The following is a 14,235-nucleotide window of genomic DNA, read 5'->3' on the forward strand; positions in this document are numbered from 1 at the left end:
GCGAGTCACAAAAAACCCTAGTTCCTCAATTCTTTTCAGATTGCCATTAGGAAGAAAGGAACATTCTATCACTGTGATTAAATGGGTTGGGGTGATACACACACCACCATGGTGAGATGGTCCAAATAGGACTGCAAAAAACGATGGCTGAGGGAGGAGGAGATCATGGTATGTAATCGGTGGCCAGAGCAAAATCGATGCACAACCAGAAAAGTCGATAAAACCATAAACCCGTGGCGACTTGTGATAGTCTGATTAGGGTTGTGACACATGATGGTGCGATAGAGGACGTTGTGAGAAGAAGAAATTGTGGAATGCAGACGATGAGGCGGATTATTGATCGAACCCTACCCTAGGTATAGAGAGAAAGAGAGGTGGAGAGGGGGAAGTAATTTGAAAGGCATTATGAGAGAGATTGAGAAATTATAGGAATGAGTTAAAGTTGCAATTACCCTTATAGCCTTATGACCTTTTACAAGTTGCACTTTAATACCGGTTGTTTCTACATTTTACACAAATGACCCGTTTGATAATAGCCTAAATATTTAGATGGTCCAGATCCATTCTCACGTTCTCAATTTTTTAGGTGTTCTCATTTGATCTCACTCATATATATATATATATATATATATATATATATATATATATATATATATATATATATATATATATATATATATATATATATATATATATATATATATATATATATCTTTACTATCTTATAAAACAAATCCCACTATTTCTAAAAATAGATTGAATAAAATAATAATATTTTTTTAAGACGTCCAAATCATTAAGCTAATTGTACAACTAATCACTAATAAAATAATATTAAAATTTAAACAAACTCCTATAAATCTTCTCTTCCAAAGTTTTGACCATATCTTTTTTTCATCCAAATAAATACTCAACACCCTATAATTTATGTTTTCTAAAACAAACTAATGATTGAATTGGAAATAATCATTCTCCATCGAAAAGAAATTAATTGTCGAAACAAACTATTTGTTGCACGCTGCTTTGCGCGGGTAAATGGCTAGTATATATATATATATATATATATATATATATATATATATATATATATATATATATATATATATATATATATATATATATATATATCCAATCATCACATCTTATATATTATCTTGGGAGGGATAAAATGATTCAAATGCAAACTCCAATTTATGAATCATCAAACACCCACCTAACAATAATATAACTCCAACATAACCAACATAACCAGACAATTTATGAAATCCCTCAACTTCTACCTAACACGACCTTTTATGAAATCTCATTTATGTATCATCAAACACCCACCTAACAACAATATAACTCCAACATAACTTGATAATTTATGAAATCTCTCAACTTCTACCTAACACGACTTTCTATGAATCTGAACCGAAAATACCGAACAATCTGGAATAAAATGAAAAAAAGGTCGATTGAAAAAACTAACCAAAGAACATGAGATCGAGCTAGTCTAGACCAGACCTAGACCTAGACAGAAAAAAAAAAAAAAGACTTCTCCAAGACCGAACCGGTTTTGATCACCAAAGACCGGTTCATCAAAGACCTAAAAGAGATTGGACCGGTCCTTGACCGGTTTTGTTTACCTCTAGTAGAAGGTAGAATAAGGTATCCTTTGTGGTCATGAACCGATGAAGATGTACTTAACCATCCTGGTTTTAAGGGAACGGTTTTGGTTCACTGACCACTTATTTGAGATTTTACCATTACGACCGGATTAGTGTCGAGTTTTTCAAAACCAGTCCACAAGCTAGTTTCTTTTGTCATTTAGAGAAACTTTTTTAATACATCGGCTTGATCATTTTACTCTTATATGTTGTGTATAAATCCCAATCCAAAGGGCCATGATGCTATTTTACCCTCCTTGAATGTTGCCCAAAGTTATCACAAGTATTGCTATGCAACCACGTAACATAACAAACAAACGTTTGAAATCAATACAACTTGATTAAAATGGCAGTTGTGTCAAGAGATATGTTAAAAGTTTTAAAACTACAACACAATTATATGGTGTTTAACATCCCCTATTGATCATTTACATAAATTTGTTGACATTTTACCATAAAACCCTTCCATTAGTTGAAAAGAAAAACACGTGTAAAACCAGATGCATTTTAACTATGAACATATCTGAAATCCTAAGTAAGCTCAAAACGAAAATACTTACAAACAAAAATACCATAAAAAAGGAAAGAATAGCTATAGCTGGTGAGAGGCTGTACATCTACTATTTGTTAAAAAAGAAAAAAAAGACATTTATACCCCTCAAAAGATCCTACCATCTTCATGCTTCAGAAGAACCAACATCTGTCTCGATCGTTTTTTCTTCAAGCAATGGTGTTGTATTTGTTCGCTCAGTATTTCCATCTTGATGCTCACTATCTTCATTATATCTATCCACACTTTGAACAAAAATACCTTCAAAAAAAAACAAAAAAAAATCATTAAATTTTTCTACTTCATAATTTATTAAATAAATCTTGTAAATCCCAAAATCATACCTATAAACCATATTCCAGATGCCAAAAACAGTATTGAAGTTAGAATCAAAGCAGAGGTCCTCCAGTTTTTTATATTGTCCTGTAACAAACCAACATTATGTTTACTTTAGAATAATTATTAAAAAGTTTTATCAATTATTTAAAAATAAAATAAAAAATAAAAAATAACAAACCTGAAGAACTCCAACAAGAGGAGAAGAAGGAACATCACCAAAGACATGAATTGAGACAGTAGACATGGCCATAGACAAAGGTCTTAAACTTGGTTTAACAGTATGAAGACACACAAAATTCACAGGACCCTGAAATATTAAATAATTAAATAAACAAATATTAAGTAATTAATAATATTAATATGTGATTTTAATTTTCACCTGAGTTGCAAATACGAGAATTTCTCCAATTAGAAACAGAACAATAAAAGCATACAAGTTCTTGAAACAAAAGGCACTGAAGCAAAATATCGCACCAAAAAACGTTGCTGTTGAAAGAAGCTACAAAAATAATAAATAAAACATTATTATTTATTTATTTATTTAAGTAAAATAATTAGGTAGATTTTTCATTTAATGAGAAAAATGAAAATGCATACCTTGAAAGCATTAGGAATTGTGGCATTCATGTAATCTAATATAAAACCACCCGATAATGTCCCCACAATTCCACCTATAATTGTGATTCCTCCAAATAACATATCTGCATTACTCTGTAAATAATATAAATATAAAAAAGGTACGTTTTTTTATTGTTTATTTTATTAAACGAGAAAAAAAAATTAAGTTAAATGGTTACCATATGATATATGCTATAACCAGCTTTTGGGCCCCAGTATGAATATGCACCAATGACAAAGTTGTACGCAATATAACCTAGAAATTTACAAAAAAAAAAAAATAATAATAATTTATAGTAAACAATTATACAAAATGATGAGAAAATAAAAATAGTACCTAGAACGTTGATGACAAATATCTTTTCAGCCAAAAGAGCTTTTATATCTTTCCAAAATAAACCAAATCTGCAATAAAGACAAATTCATAGCAACAAGTTTTTTTATGATAAAAATAATAAAATTCTAGATTTATTGATTTAAGAAATAAGAACACACCTGGAAGGTTCTTTTGAGGTGTGTTTGGATACAGGGACATCTTTGTCATTTGTAATAACTGTTTCGATACATATATTTTTATCAAATAATTATTAAAAGAAAGGCGTATTACTATTATTTTATTATTATTAATTATTAATTAAATAAATAAAAGTAAGATGGAGCACCTTCGATTTCTATAACATTTGTCTCTGGAGTTGTCAATGACTTTTTCGTCCCTGTTGGAGAAAACCCTGTAATTTCAATTTTTTTTTTTGTATTAGTAACACAAAATGATTAAAAATTAAAAATATGAAATGATTATATTTTTCAAAAAATACCTTTCATTTGCAAAGGTTTCATTACAAACCCCAAAATAGCAAAAGGTAACATCAAAATTGCCTCACCAAAAAATGCATACCTCCAACCAAATCCATTTCCAACCTAAACACAAAAATAATTAAATAAATAAATAAAAGTCATTAGTTTGACTTTTTATATTTATATTTACATTTTTTTACTATAATTAAAATTAGGTAAAATAAAACTTACCCATCCACCATAAACATAACCAAGGGCAATTCCTGTAGGTATGCACATGTAAAATATTCCCAACCAAGCTGTTCTCTGTAAAAATAAATAAATAAGTTATTTTTATACAGGGGTATTATCGTCAATTCGTCATATGTATAAATATTGGGTGATTTGGAACCTGAGTTGCGGGGGCATTATCGTCAATAAACGGAGCTGCAAGACTAATAAAAGAAGCCTCGCCAACACCAACTAACCTGAAAAATTATTAGGGTGATTTAATCTTAATGAGGAATAAATAAATAAAATTAAAAAAGTCAAATGTGTGTTTGAAAATTGAAATAGTCAACTCACATTCTGCAGATTGTGATTGACCAAAAGTCAATTGAAATCCCACAACCAGCTGCTGCAAAAGTCCAAACAGACAATCCAACTCCAATAAGCCTAAATGGATTAATGCTGCAAATATAGAAAATCATTAAAGATTATTTTAGAATATGAATAATATTATTATTAGTAGTAGTAATTTAGAATCCATAATAACACAATTACACATAATTTTAAGTTTTTAACATATTACCTTTTGGCCAATGATGCAAATATTGGAGATGCTACAAGAAGTCCAACCATGAAAGCAGATGAAATTACTCCATCTTTGAAATTGCTTAGGTTAAAATCGCCCCTATAAAAAATTTGCAATTTTTGTTTCATTTGAGATCAGTATCAATCAAAATATCGAATTCAAGAAGAACGTGAAAGGAAAGACTTACTGAATTCCACTTCCATGAGAGCATACACCAGTTTTTGTGCAAACTCTGGGACTTCCATTGACGCCATTGCTGGCAATGGCACCTCGATCCACATAATTTATCATGTTGATCACACAGAATATCACAAGCAGCCTGCAGAAATACAATCAGTAAACTAGGGTTTCTATTAAAGCTCTAATCGGAAGCTGAAACCCTAATGATTGCTTAGGAATCACAGAAACCCAACTATTAAGCATGGCGAAACGTCAACAACACAAACAAAACCCCAAAACCAGATTCGATTGACCAATTTCGAATGCAAAAAAACTGAAAATTACTTGAATTCCCACATTCATCTGGGTTTATTGATAATGATAAGATCTCGTACCTTTTGGGAGTGAACCATGAAGGAGTAGGTTGAGGTAACGAAGCAGAAGTTTTAGCCATGTCTGATTTCGTCTCCGTCTCCGTCTCTTTCTCTACTGGAACAACAACAGCAGCAGCAGCAGCAGGGTCTGATTCTTGATTGTGAACCGCCGTGTCAGGCGGTGGTTCAACACCCATATATTATATATGTGTGTGTGGTTTAGTGTGTGTACAGATATCGATATAGATTTATATTATTATATATATCTACTCCATTGTACTGATGTGGGTATCAAGCAAAATAGTTAGATACGACTTTTTAACACAAGGTATTGACTTCAATGGCAAGTGTTTGTGTTTTGGAAGGAATTGAAAGAACCCTTGATGAAGATTGCGTGAATGGTGATTGGAATTTAAGGATGATGATGATAGATTGATGGGGTGGGAGAGTTTGTTCTTGATTCTGTTTGGATTTGTTAATTTTTAAGTAAGAGTGCGCAGCTTTTGCTCTTGACATTATTGGGTAGGACCGATTTCTCCTTGAAAGTTTAGTAATTAGATGTTTCATTATGTAACTTTATGAATTATTGAGATAAATATAATTGGAGAGCTTTTACTTGTTTTATGAAGGATAAATATTCAAAACGTGTAAAAACTTTATCCAATTATAAAATTGTGGGAGGGGATAAGGAGATTATCTTATTTTAAATTAGTTTATAATCCGTGGAAACCACAATTACAAAATTAATTAAACTTTCTTAGTGAGAATCCAAAAATTATTAATTAATTATTTTAAAAAATTATTAATTAAAAGATTTTTTTTAATTATATAAAGTTATAATCGTTAATTTAAATAAATATATGAAATATTATATCATGTACAATTTGTATTAATTTTATTATAATGTTATTAATTTAATTTAATTAGAGTGAGAAATTTAAAATTTGAAATTTGAAATGGAGAATTAATAAATTGACAAGTGGTATGCATTAATTAGGAAGCCTAATATGGTGACACATGGCAAAAAGTGAATAAAATATGTATTAATTAGGATACCTAATACAATGACACATATCAAAAGGAGATTAAAAGTATTCTTTTATTAGAATAGGGATTTAGATTAATTTTTATGAAATTTATTTAAAACCACATGATTATTAGTAGGGTTGTTAAAATTGGGATTTTATCTATCACTGTTTTTTATTTTGTATTTTGTAAAATCATAATAGAGATGAAAAGATTCCAACACTAGAAATAATTAAGTTTAAAATTGAAAATTACCTCTTCTATCTCTCATAAATTATAGTATAAAATTTGGAAGATAGTGTTAATCTTAAAGTTAATATATAATGTTTAAATCTAACTATTTAATAAAATTTTAATATATGCATTGCTATAAATTTTTTTCTTTTATAGTATAAACTAGATTATGACCCGCGTAAAACGCGGATGAACATATAAAAGTATAAAAAGTTGACACAATAATTAAAAAAAATAATATAAATAGAATTAGCTTTATTGGTAAGATTGAAAAAAACTATAAAATGTTTGAATATCTATAATCGATGAAGGACCTCTTTGTAAACAATGTTTTTTTTATTAGTTGGACGACATTGTCACATATGAGTACATTCAATACTATATCTTTTTAATTTATACTATTCATAGGTTGAAGAATCAATGTCAGTTGACTTTTTTCTTTCTTGTTGATGTATCAATTAATTCAATACAAATTGGTGCTACATTTCGAACTTTTAATGCTAGTAGTCGATTTGTTAATGATCTTCCAGTAAGTTCATGTTTTTTTTTTTTTTAAATTACAACTTTTTATATTTTCTTCGAGTTAATGTTTTATTGATTTATAATAATAATAATAATAATATGATTAGTGTAGGAGGGTCCTCAAACACTTGTGGGAATTACATTTGACTCATTGCAACAAGTTATTATTATTATTATTTTAAAAATTAACCTTTCAAAAAGAATTATTCCTTCAAGCTCTTTTGCATTTTTTATTGCAACCATTGATTTTCTTAGTTCCAGACATATATGATGTTTACACTCCTCTCCCCTCTGATGTTATTGTTCAACTTTCTAAGGTGATGAAGTTACCAAAGATTGATGTTGACGATCATTGGACATTAACAAATAACATAAATGCTTTTTCAAGAATCCTGTAAGTAAATCTATTTCTAACTCAAGTTACGACAACACCCTTGAGTTTGAAGATTAAATTGCTACCTGATGCAAATCGACTCTTTTTTTTATTCCCCTTTTTGTTTATCTTTATCTGCCGATACCATAAAAATAGTATTCGCAAGATGGTGTTAGATGTTCTTGAGGTACTGAGTGAATGCAAAGTAAGAGGTTAGAGTGGTGTAGAAAACAAACCTATGAATAAATCAAAAAGTCGAACGCATTAACTGTGTGTATGTCGTCTTTCTAGTTTCTGCAACAGATAGAAAGAGGAAGGCGGAGAAGGAGCGACGATTCCCTTAATTCCTGAAAGCAAGTGTAGAAATTAGGTTTTTTTCATCAAAATTGAGAAATAAACACCAGAAATCGAAACATAAAAAATCAATTATAAGTCATTGTGCGGAGAAACAAATAACTGACTGGAAGAAGGAGAGCCCTAAGGTGAAACGCAAGAAATATGAAGAAAGGGAAAGAGACGAAATAGATGAGTGCTTGCGGTTGTGATTATAAGATGAAAGGGATTCGATGTTACATAAGGAGGAATCAAAGAGATAAGATTATAAATTGTTTGCGCATAGAGACATGGGAAGAGAAATTGTATATGGATTCGAGGTCGTAGAAAGGAGAATCGATTGAATCATTGTGAAAGAAGACGTACGTATCATTGAAATTAGTGGGAGAATCTTTCTTATGTATCTTCCAACATCATTGATCTTCATATTTTCTTCCCTGCAATAAATTAAAAAGAAAATAATGTTTGTGTTAGTGATTTTCAAACCAGAACGACAAAAACGACTAATGAGGGGTAAGGTTGACCAAATAATGATGTCATTAATAAATTTCCTAATTTTAAAAATAATTTTATTTTTGGTGAGATTTAATTGTCATTAATAGATTTCCTAATTTAAAAAATAATTTTATTTTTGGTGAGATTTAATTGTCATTAATAGATTCCCTAATTTTAAAAGTAATTTTATTTTTGGTGAGATTTAATTGTCATTAATAGGTTTCCTAATTTAAAAAGTAATTTTATTTTTGGTTAAATTTAATTGTCATTAATAGATTTCCTAATGTTAAAATTAATTGTCATTAATAGATTTTATAAAATTGGTGGAAAAAAAAAGGTTGACCAAATGATGATGTCAGCATAACGATCTAAAGGTGGAAAATATATGAATGAAATACAATCAATGATCCTGATTGTTGAAAATGATGTCACAAAGTTTCTCTTTTAATAATATTTAAAGATTACCTTGTTATAAAGTATTTTTATCATTTACAATAAATAAATAAATAAACATGATGCATACAAAACATATATTTGTCAACAATCATATAATAATAGAGTAAAGAAACAACAACTCACCTAAGTTGTGAGGTTATTTGGGTTCGTGTGATATGTGATGTTAGGGTTTCAAGCTCAAATAACAAATTTTGAAGCTCGATTTCAAGTATAAAACAAATTTGTATGAGTATGTATTGGATTTTTCAATAACATGTGATATTAATTATCTAGTATTAGGAAAAACTTTAGAATTTAAGATTTTAGACTTTAAAGACTATATTAGAAAAAAAAAAAGGATTTGATCAAGCACGATGTTATCATCAAGCAAATGATCCTACAACCATAGATACGATTTTGTTGTACGATCGATCATATTGCAATTCTGATCCTTTTTAGCTTGTAAGATTGTAGGGTTGTATTTTATGATCAAAATCCTAGTCTTACCAATATTGATTGTTAATCCTACGATCAAGATCTCAGTTTTAACAACGTTAAGACTTAAGAGAAAATGTGTAAGTTTTATGTTATTGTACAAACTAAAATAAGATATAATTATTTATATAACTAATAGTTTAAATAGAAACAATAACTCTTGTGAAATAAAAAACAACTTTCTCTTATTTGTTTATATTGATAGAACATAAAAATGATAAATATTGATATAAGTTCTCATGCTAATTAAAAAAAGTTTAAAAATGTAAACAAAATCAAAACCATTCATTAATGAGTAATAATTAAAAATAAAAAATATATTTTTTATATTGTATATCGATATAAAAATCTATTTATAAAACATAAAAATGATTACTGTATATAAATTTGGTGTATTTGTTTTTTTCTTTTTTTTTTTAAAAGAAAATCGTTAGATGATATATAAAATCACATTAATCATATTTTATTCACCAATGAATATAGTGCTAAATTTGTTTTTTGAATTTGAATTTGGATATCTCTATAGACATAAAAGTTATGTTTCCAAAAGAATAACTATCCTAAAAAAAAATAGCAATATTCATCAATGAATGGATTTTTTGTTTTCTTTTTGTTTCTTACGGCTTTATTTTTTCTCCGGCTAACGTGAGAACCTAAACTATTATTTATCATATTATGATATAAACAATTGTATACTCATTGATATTAACAAATATCTTTACAAAAATTATCTCTTTTATTTGAGCATGTCCTGTACACCTAAATTGTACGAATTAACGGATATATAAAATAGTTTTGATCGTAAAGTTATATCTAAAAATTATAGATAGACATTTTAATTCAATTAATTCAATAAAAAAACTAATCATAAATATTTTATTTTTTACAAAGAAATGAATGATTGTACATCAAAATTTAGTTTTTTTTAGAACCAACAAATATTGTTAGGCCAGAAAATGAAAGTTACATTTGAGTTTGAATTACAAACAATTCAAAGGGCAAATACACCAATCAACCCATTTAAAACGACAATCTACTCTCCTGTGCCTAAGCCAAGTGAATACAAGAGACTTAACACTATCAATGATCTGGAAGTGGGAAATTCGTATGCTCCTAAACACCCATTCACATCTTGTTTTCCATATATATCCACACTACCCCCAAAACAAACACAAATTAGGTTGTTTCTCCTTCTCCGACATCTCGCCCAAGTTTTCACGAACCCGATAAGATCCACGATGGTTTGGAATTGTGGTTTCGGAATATTGCACCATTTAAATATCAGATCCCAAACATTGCTCGCCACTGGGAAACGTATCAGAATGTGCTCCGTATCTTCGTCCTCAAGACGACACTAGGAACATGATGCGTTTATAATTGTGACTCCTCTCTTTTTCAACGCCAGGTTGGTTGGGATACGTCCCGGATTAGCTTTCCAAATAAAGGTATTGACCTTTATAGGGATATCATGAATCCACATGATGATTACTTCGTTGATTGTCGACTCTATATTATCAATTTTTAATTTGATCGCCTCTACGTGAAAAGTACCATCATTAGATAAGGGGCAGATCCATGAGTCCGGATCTGGAGATGGCCGGTGCTCGCCAATGGCCTCATACAGCATCCGAAAGCTATGCATCTGTTCATCAATTGCAGGGGTTGATCTCCATTCCCAAGTATAGCCCTCCACTTGCACTCTTTGACTAATCATGCAAGCTTTACGTTTTTCGAGTTGATATAGTTCTGGGAATTGATCCTTTAGTGGCTCACCATCACACCAATCGTCCATCCAGAAGAGGGTATTGTTACCATTCTTCACTTTTTTCTTTAGAATGTCTCGAAAGCTTATCCCGACTTTAGATAGTTCATTCGTCACCTCCGCGATATTGTTCCACACACCTGCAATAGTTCTTTTTGATAAGACATTAGCATGTTTGTTTTGCAGATTATGAATACCCATAATTACACGGCTCCATAAAGCTGTTTTGTTTGTTTTTAATGCCCACCACCATTTGACAATCATTGATATGTTGAAGGCCCTGAGAGATCCAAGACCAAGTCCCCTTTTATCCTTTGGGGCAACGATCTTTTCCCATGATACCCAAGCAATTTTATACTTGTTATCACTCCCGCCCCATAAGAATTGCTTACGAATCTTTTCAAGAAGGTCAATAACTCCCACCGGGGCCACGAATATAGAGAAATAATACGACGGTAGGCTACCCATGACTGCTTTGGCTAAGGTTAATCTCCCTCCAAAGGAAAGTGCTTTCGATTTCCAAGGAAAGAGTTTAGAGTAAAAACGATCAATTATAGGCTTCCAATGCTTCTTTAGCTTCATGTTCGCGCCTACCGGACCCCAGGTATGTGAAGGGTAGTGACGCTGGTTGACAACCCAAAGGTGCAGCCCGTCGAGAAACCTCAGCCATGTCAACTCCGACACCAAACACCTTGGATTTGTTAAAGTTTACCTTTAATCCTGGCACCACCCGAAAGCATCTTAACACCCTTGCTAAATTTTTTATGTTGCTTTGACTCCACTCACCCACAAAAATGGTGTCATCGGCATAAAACAGGTGAGAGATTGACATTTCTGTATGTGGTATTTTTATACCTTGAAAAAGACCCTTCTGGCAAGCTGTTTTCATCGCAACGTTTAATCCCTCCATGGCAATTATAAATAAGAAAGGTGAGAGTGGGTTCCCCTGCCGTACACCTTTTTCCATTCCAAATTCCACCGTTGGAGATCCATTTATAAGTACTAAGAGTCTAGCTGATTGGAGGCATCCCTTAATCCACATACGCCATTTGTCTCCATATCCCATTTGAATAAGTATGGATTCAAGGTACTCCCAATTAACGGAGTCAAAAGCTTTCTCTAGATCCACCTTGAAAAGTAGAATCTTTTTTTTCACCTTCTTGGCCCAAGCACATAGCTCATTTACAATCAGCGGTCCATCAAGGATATTACGTCCCTTCACGAAAGCCGTTTGAATCTATATGATGTTCTTGCCAATCACATCAAAATTTAGTGGCTTTGATTTCTTTTCATTAAAACTAGTAAATTTTTGACAAAATTTTTATTGGGACCACTTTAACCTTTATTATAGTTTTATTTGTGCAAATACAACTTTTTTTTTTTTATACAATAAATGCAATCTACCCGCTACTGTCAAAATGATAGACATAAAAGAACTTGTTAAATTTATATGATTTTCATTTAATGAAACTAAATTACAAAATAATTAAACCTAAATACAATGGATTTCTTTATATTGCCTTAGATTTATACATCCAAGGAATTACTTATATTATGACTTATGAATTATGATGGTTAAAAAAGTTGAGTATCCATATTTAATTTTTCACTCGGGATACATGGCATTTGATCAACTTGATCCAACATCTCATATGGATGCTAAATCTGAAGTACGTGGGAAACCATAAAGATGGCATATAATAAGAGGTATTAACACTTTAATAGTAATTCGTTTGGCACTCTAGGCTTTTTTTACACTTTCATGTTTGTCCAGTTGTCGTTTCTCTTTTTTAAGGATTTATTCTCTTTCACAGGTGTTTTACTCTTAGCATCTAAAACGAATCAAAGATCCCAAAACACTTGGTGATTGGTATCCTTCTTTTTGTAGGTTTCAGGTAATTAAGCCAAACAAAAAGATCGAGTTCTATCATCATAAAGTAATTTGCTTGAAATAGATGCAGGAGTTTGATCCGAATAAACATGACTTTGATTCCTCATTGGATGAAAAGTTTTTGTTACTGTATGGAATTCCGGCGAAAACTCCGTCACCATTCATCTCTTTCAACACCGCTCCCACCACCTGGATGATTGTTTTCTCAGGTGAGCCGCTGCAGTCGATGGTGTCCACAAAATTGATACTTAAATATTTGTAGAAAGAATTAAACAACTTGCGTTTGTAGTCCAACGGTTAGGATAATTGCCTTCCAAGCAATAGACCCGGGTTCGACTCCCGGCAAACGCAAATTATTTTTGTTGATTTTTAATTTAATCTAATCCTTGTCATCTAAATATATGCAAAAAAACTTATCAAGGTACTTCGATTATTCTGTTTATTAATATTATAACTTTTGTTGAATACCTTTTAAGCAATGTACTTTAAAACATATGATATTATTGCAACGCCATATAAATATAAAATAAACTCAATAAAAGTATAACGCCTTAATAAATTAATCGGCTGCCAAAACTCAGTTGCATTCTCTCTTCGTTGGTCAACAGACGACGGCAATCATTCTCTGACAATTCTTCTCCACCATCTCTCATTAACAGCAAAGATGACAACCATCATTATGTTTCCTTCATCTGAGAAGACCTCTCACAATACATAGTTTCACCCTATCACCCACTAACTACGGGTATTGGAAGACAATGTTACAACCTTTTCTCGTTACAAACAATTTCATGTCCTCCTGCCACCATTCTTTCTGCTGCCACATCAGGAAAAGATGGTCCCGAAGTATCAGTTTCACTACCCAATCCAAAAAAAGGCAGCTTGGATTAGCAACGATGCTCACGTTCGGATGTTAATCTTGTCTACCCTCTCTGAAGCATCGTTTCAACATGTTTAAGGCACTAACTCTCGTGACCTTTGGTTGTCACTTGAACGCGCTTATGGTCCTCATACATCCTCACGAGAATACACACTCAAAACGCAACTTCTTAAAATAATAATGAAAGGCGACGAATCTTCCTCTGCATACCTTACCCGTGCTCAAGAATACTCAGATGCTTTAACCAACATCCGTGAACCAGCCAAAGAAAAAGATCTCGTTAAGCTTGTTATTTCTGTATTAAGAGATGAATACAGTGGATTAAAATCCACTCTTCTTGCCCGCCAATTTCTTACTGCTTTCTCTAAACGTAATGGACTTTTAGCAGATCATGACTTCATGATCAAGAAAATACCTACAAATGTTTCATCGCCCCAAGCCTTTACGGCTCCCTCCTCATCACGTACACCTACTTCAGCCCCTACCGATACACTTCATGCCATCAAAAAACT

At 31.3% G+C, this 14,235-nt stretch overlaps 1 protein-coding gene and 1 non-coding gene across 2 annotated transcripts; one reads left to right on the forward strand and one right to left on the reverse strand.

The window, feature by feature from the left end:
- Nucleotides 1-2,069: 2,069 nt before the first annotated feature.
- LOC111911484 (probable sphingolipid transporter spinster homolog 2) lies at nucleotides 2,070-5,789 on the reverse strand. The gene is made up of 16 exons (XM_023907261.3): nucleotides 5,299-5,789; nucleotides 4,932-5,063; nucleotides 4,742-4,843; nucleotides 4,516-4,620; nucleotides 4,343-4,418; nucleotides 4,183-4,257; nucleotides 3,972-4,074; nucleotides 3,819-3,884; nucleotides 3,652-3,709; nucleotides 3,494-3,561; nucleotides 3,336-3,412; nucleotides 3,136-3,249; nucleotides 2,918-3,037; nucleotides 2,717-2,845; nucleotides 2,544-2,622; nucleotides 2,070-2,460 (listed from the first exon to the last, which is right to left on the reverse strand). Exons 1-16 carry the CDS (start codon nucleotides 5,472-5,474, stop codon nucleotides 2,327-2,329), a joined length of 1,614 nt encoding a protein of 537 aa, XP_023763029.1. The 5' UTR covers nucleotides 5,475-5,789; the 3' UTR covers nucleotides 2,070-2,326.
- A 7,333-nt stretch (nucleotides 5,790-13,122) lies between these two features.
- On the forward strand, nucleotides 13,123-13,194 carry TRNAG-UCC (transfer RNA glycine (anticodon UCC)). The gene has a single exon. It is a non-coding gene; the product is annotated as a tRNA-Gly (tRNA).
- Nucleotides 13,195-14,235: the final 1,041 nt, after the last annotated feature.

Source organism: Lactuca sativa, chromosome 7 (genome assembly GCF_002870075.4).
Source record: "Lactuca sativa cultivar Salinas chromosome 7, Lsat_Salinas_v11, whole genome shotgun sequence".
In the NCBI taxonomy this organism is placed as follows: domain Eukaryota; kingdom Viridiplantae; phylum Streptophyta; class Magnoliopsida; order Asterales; family Asteraceae; genus Lactuca; species Lactuca sativa.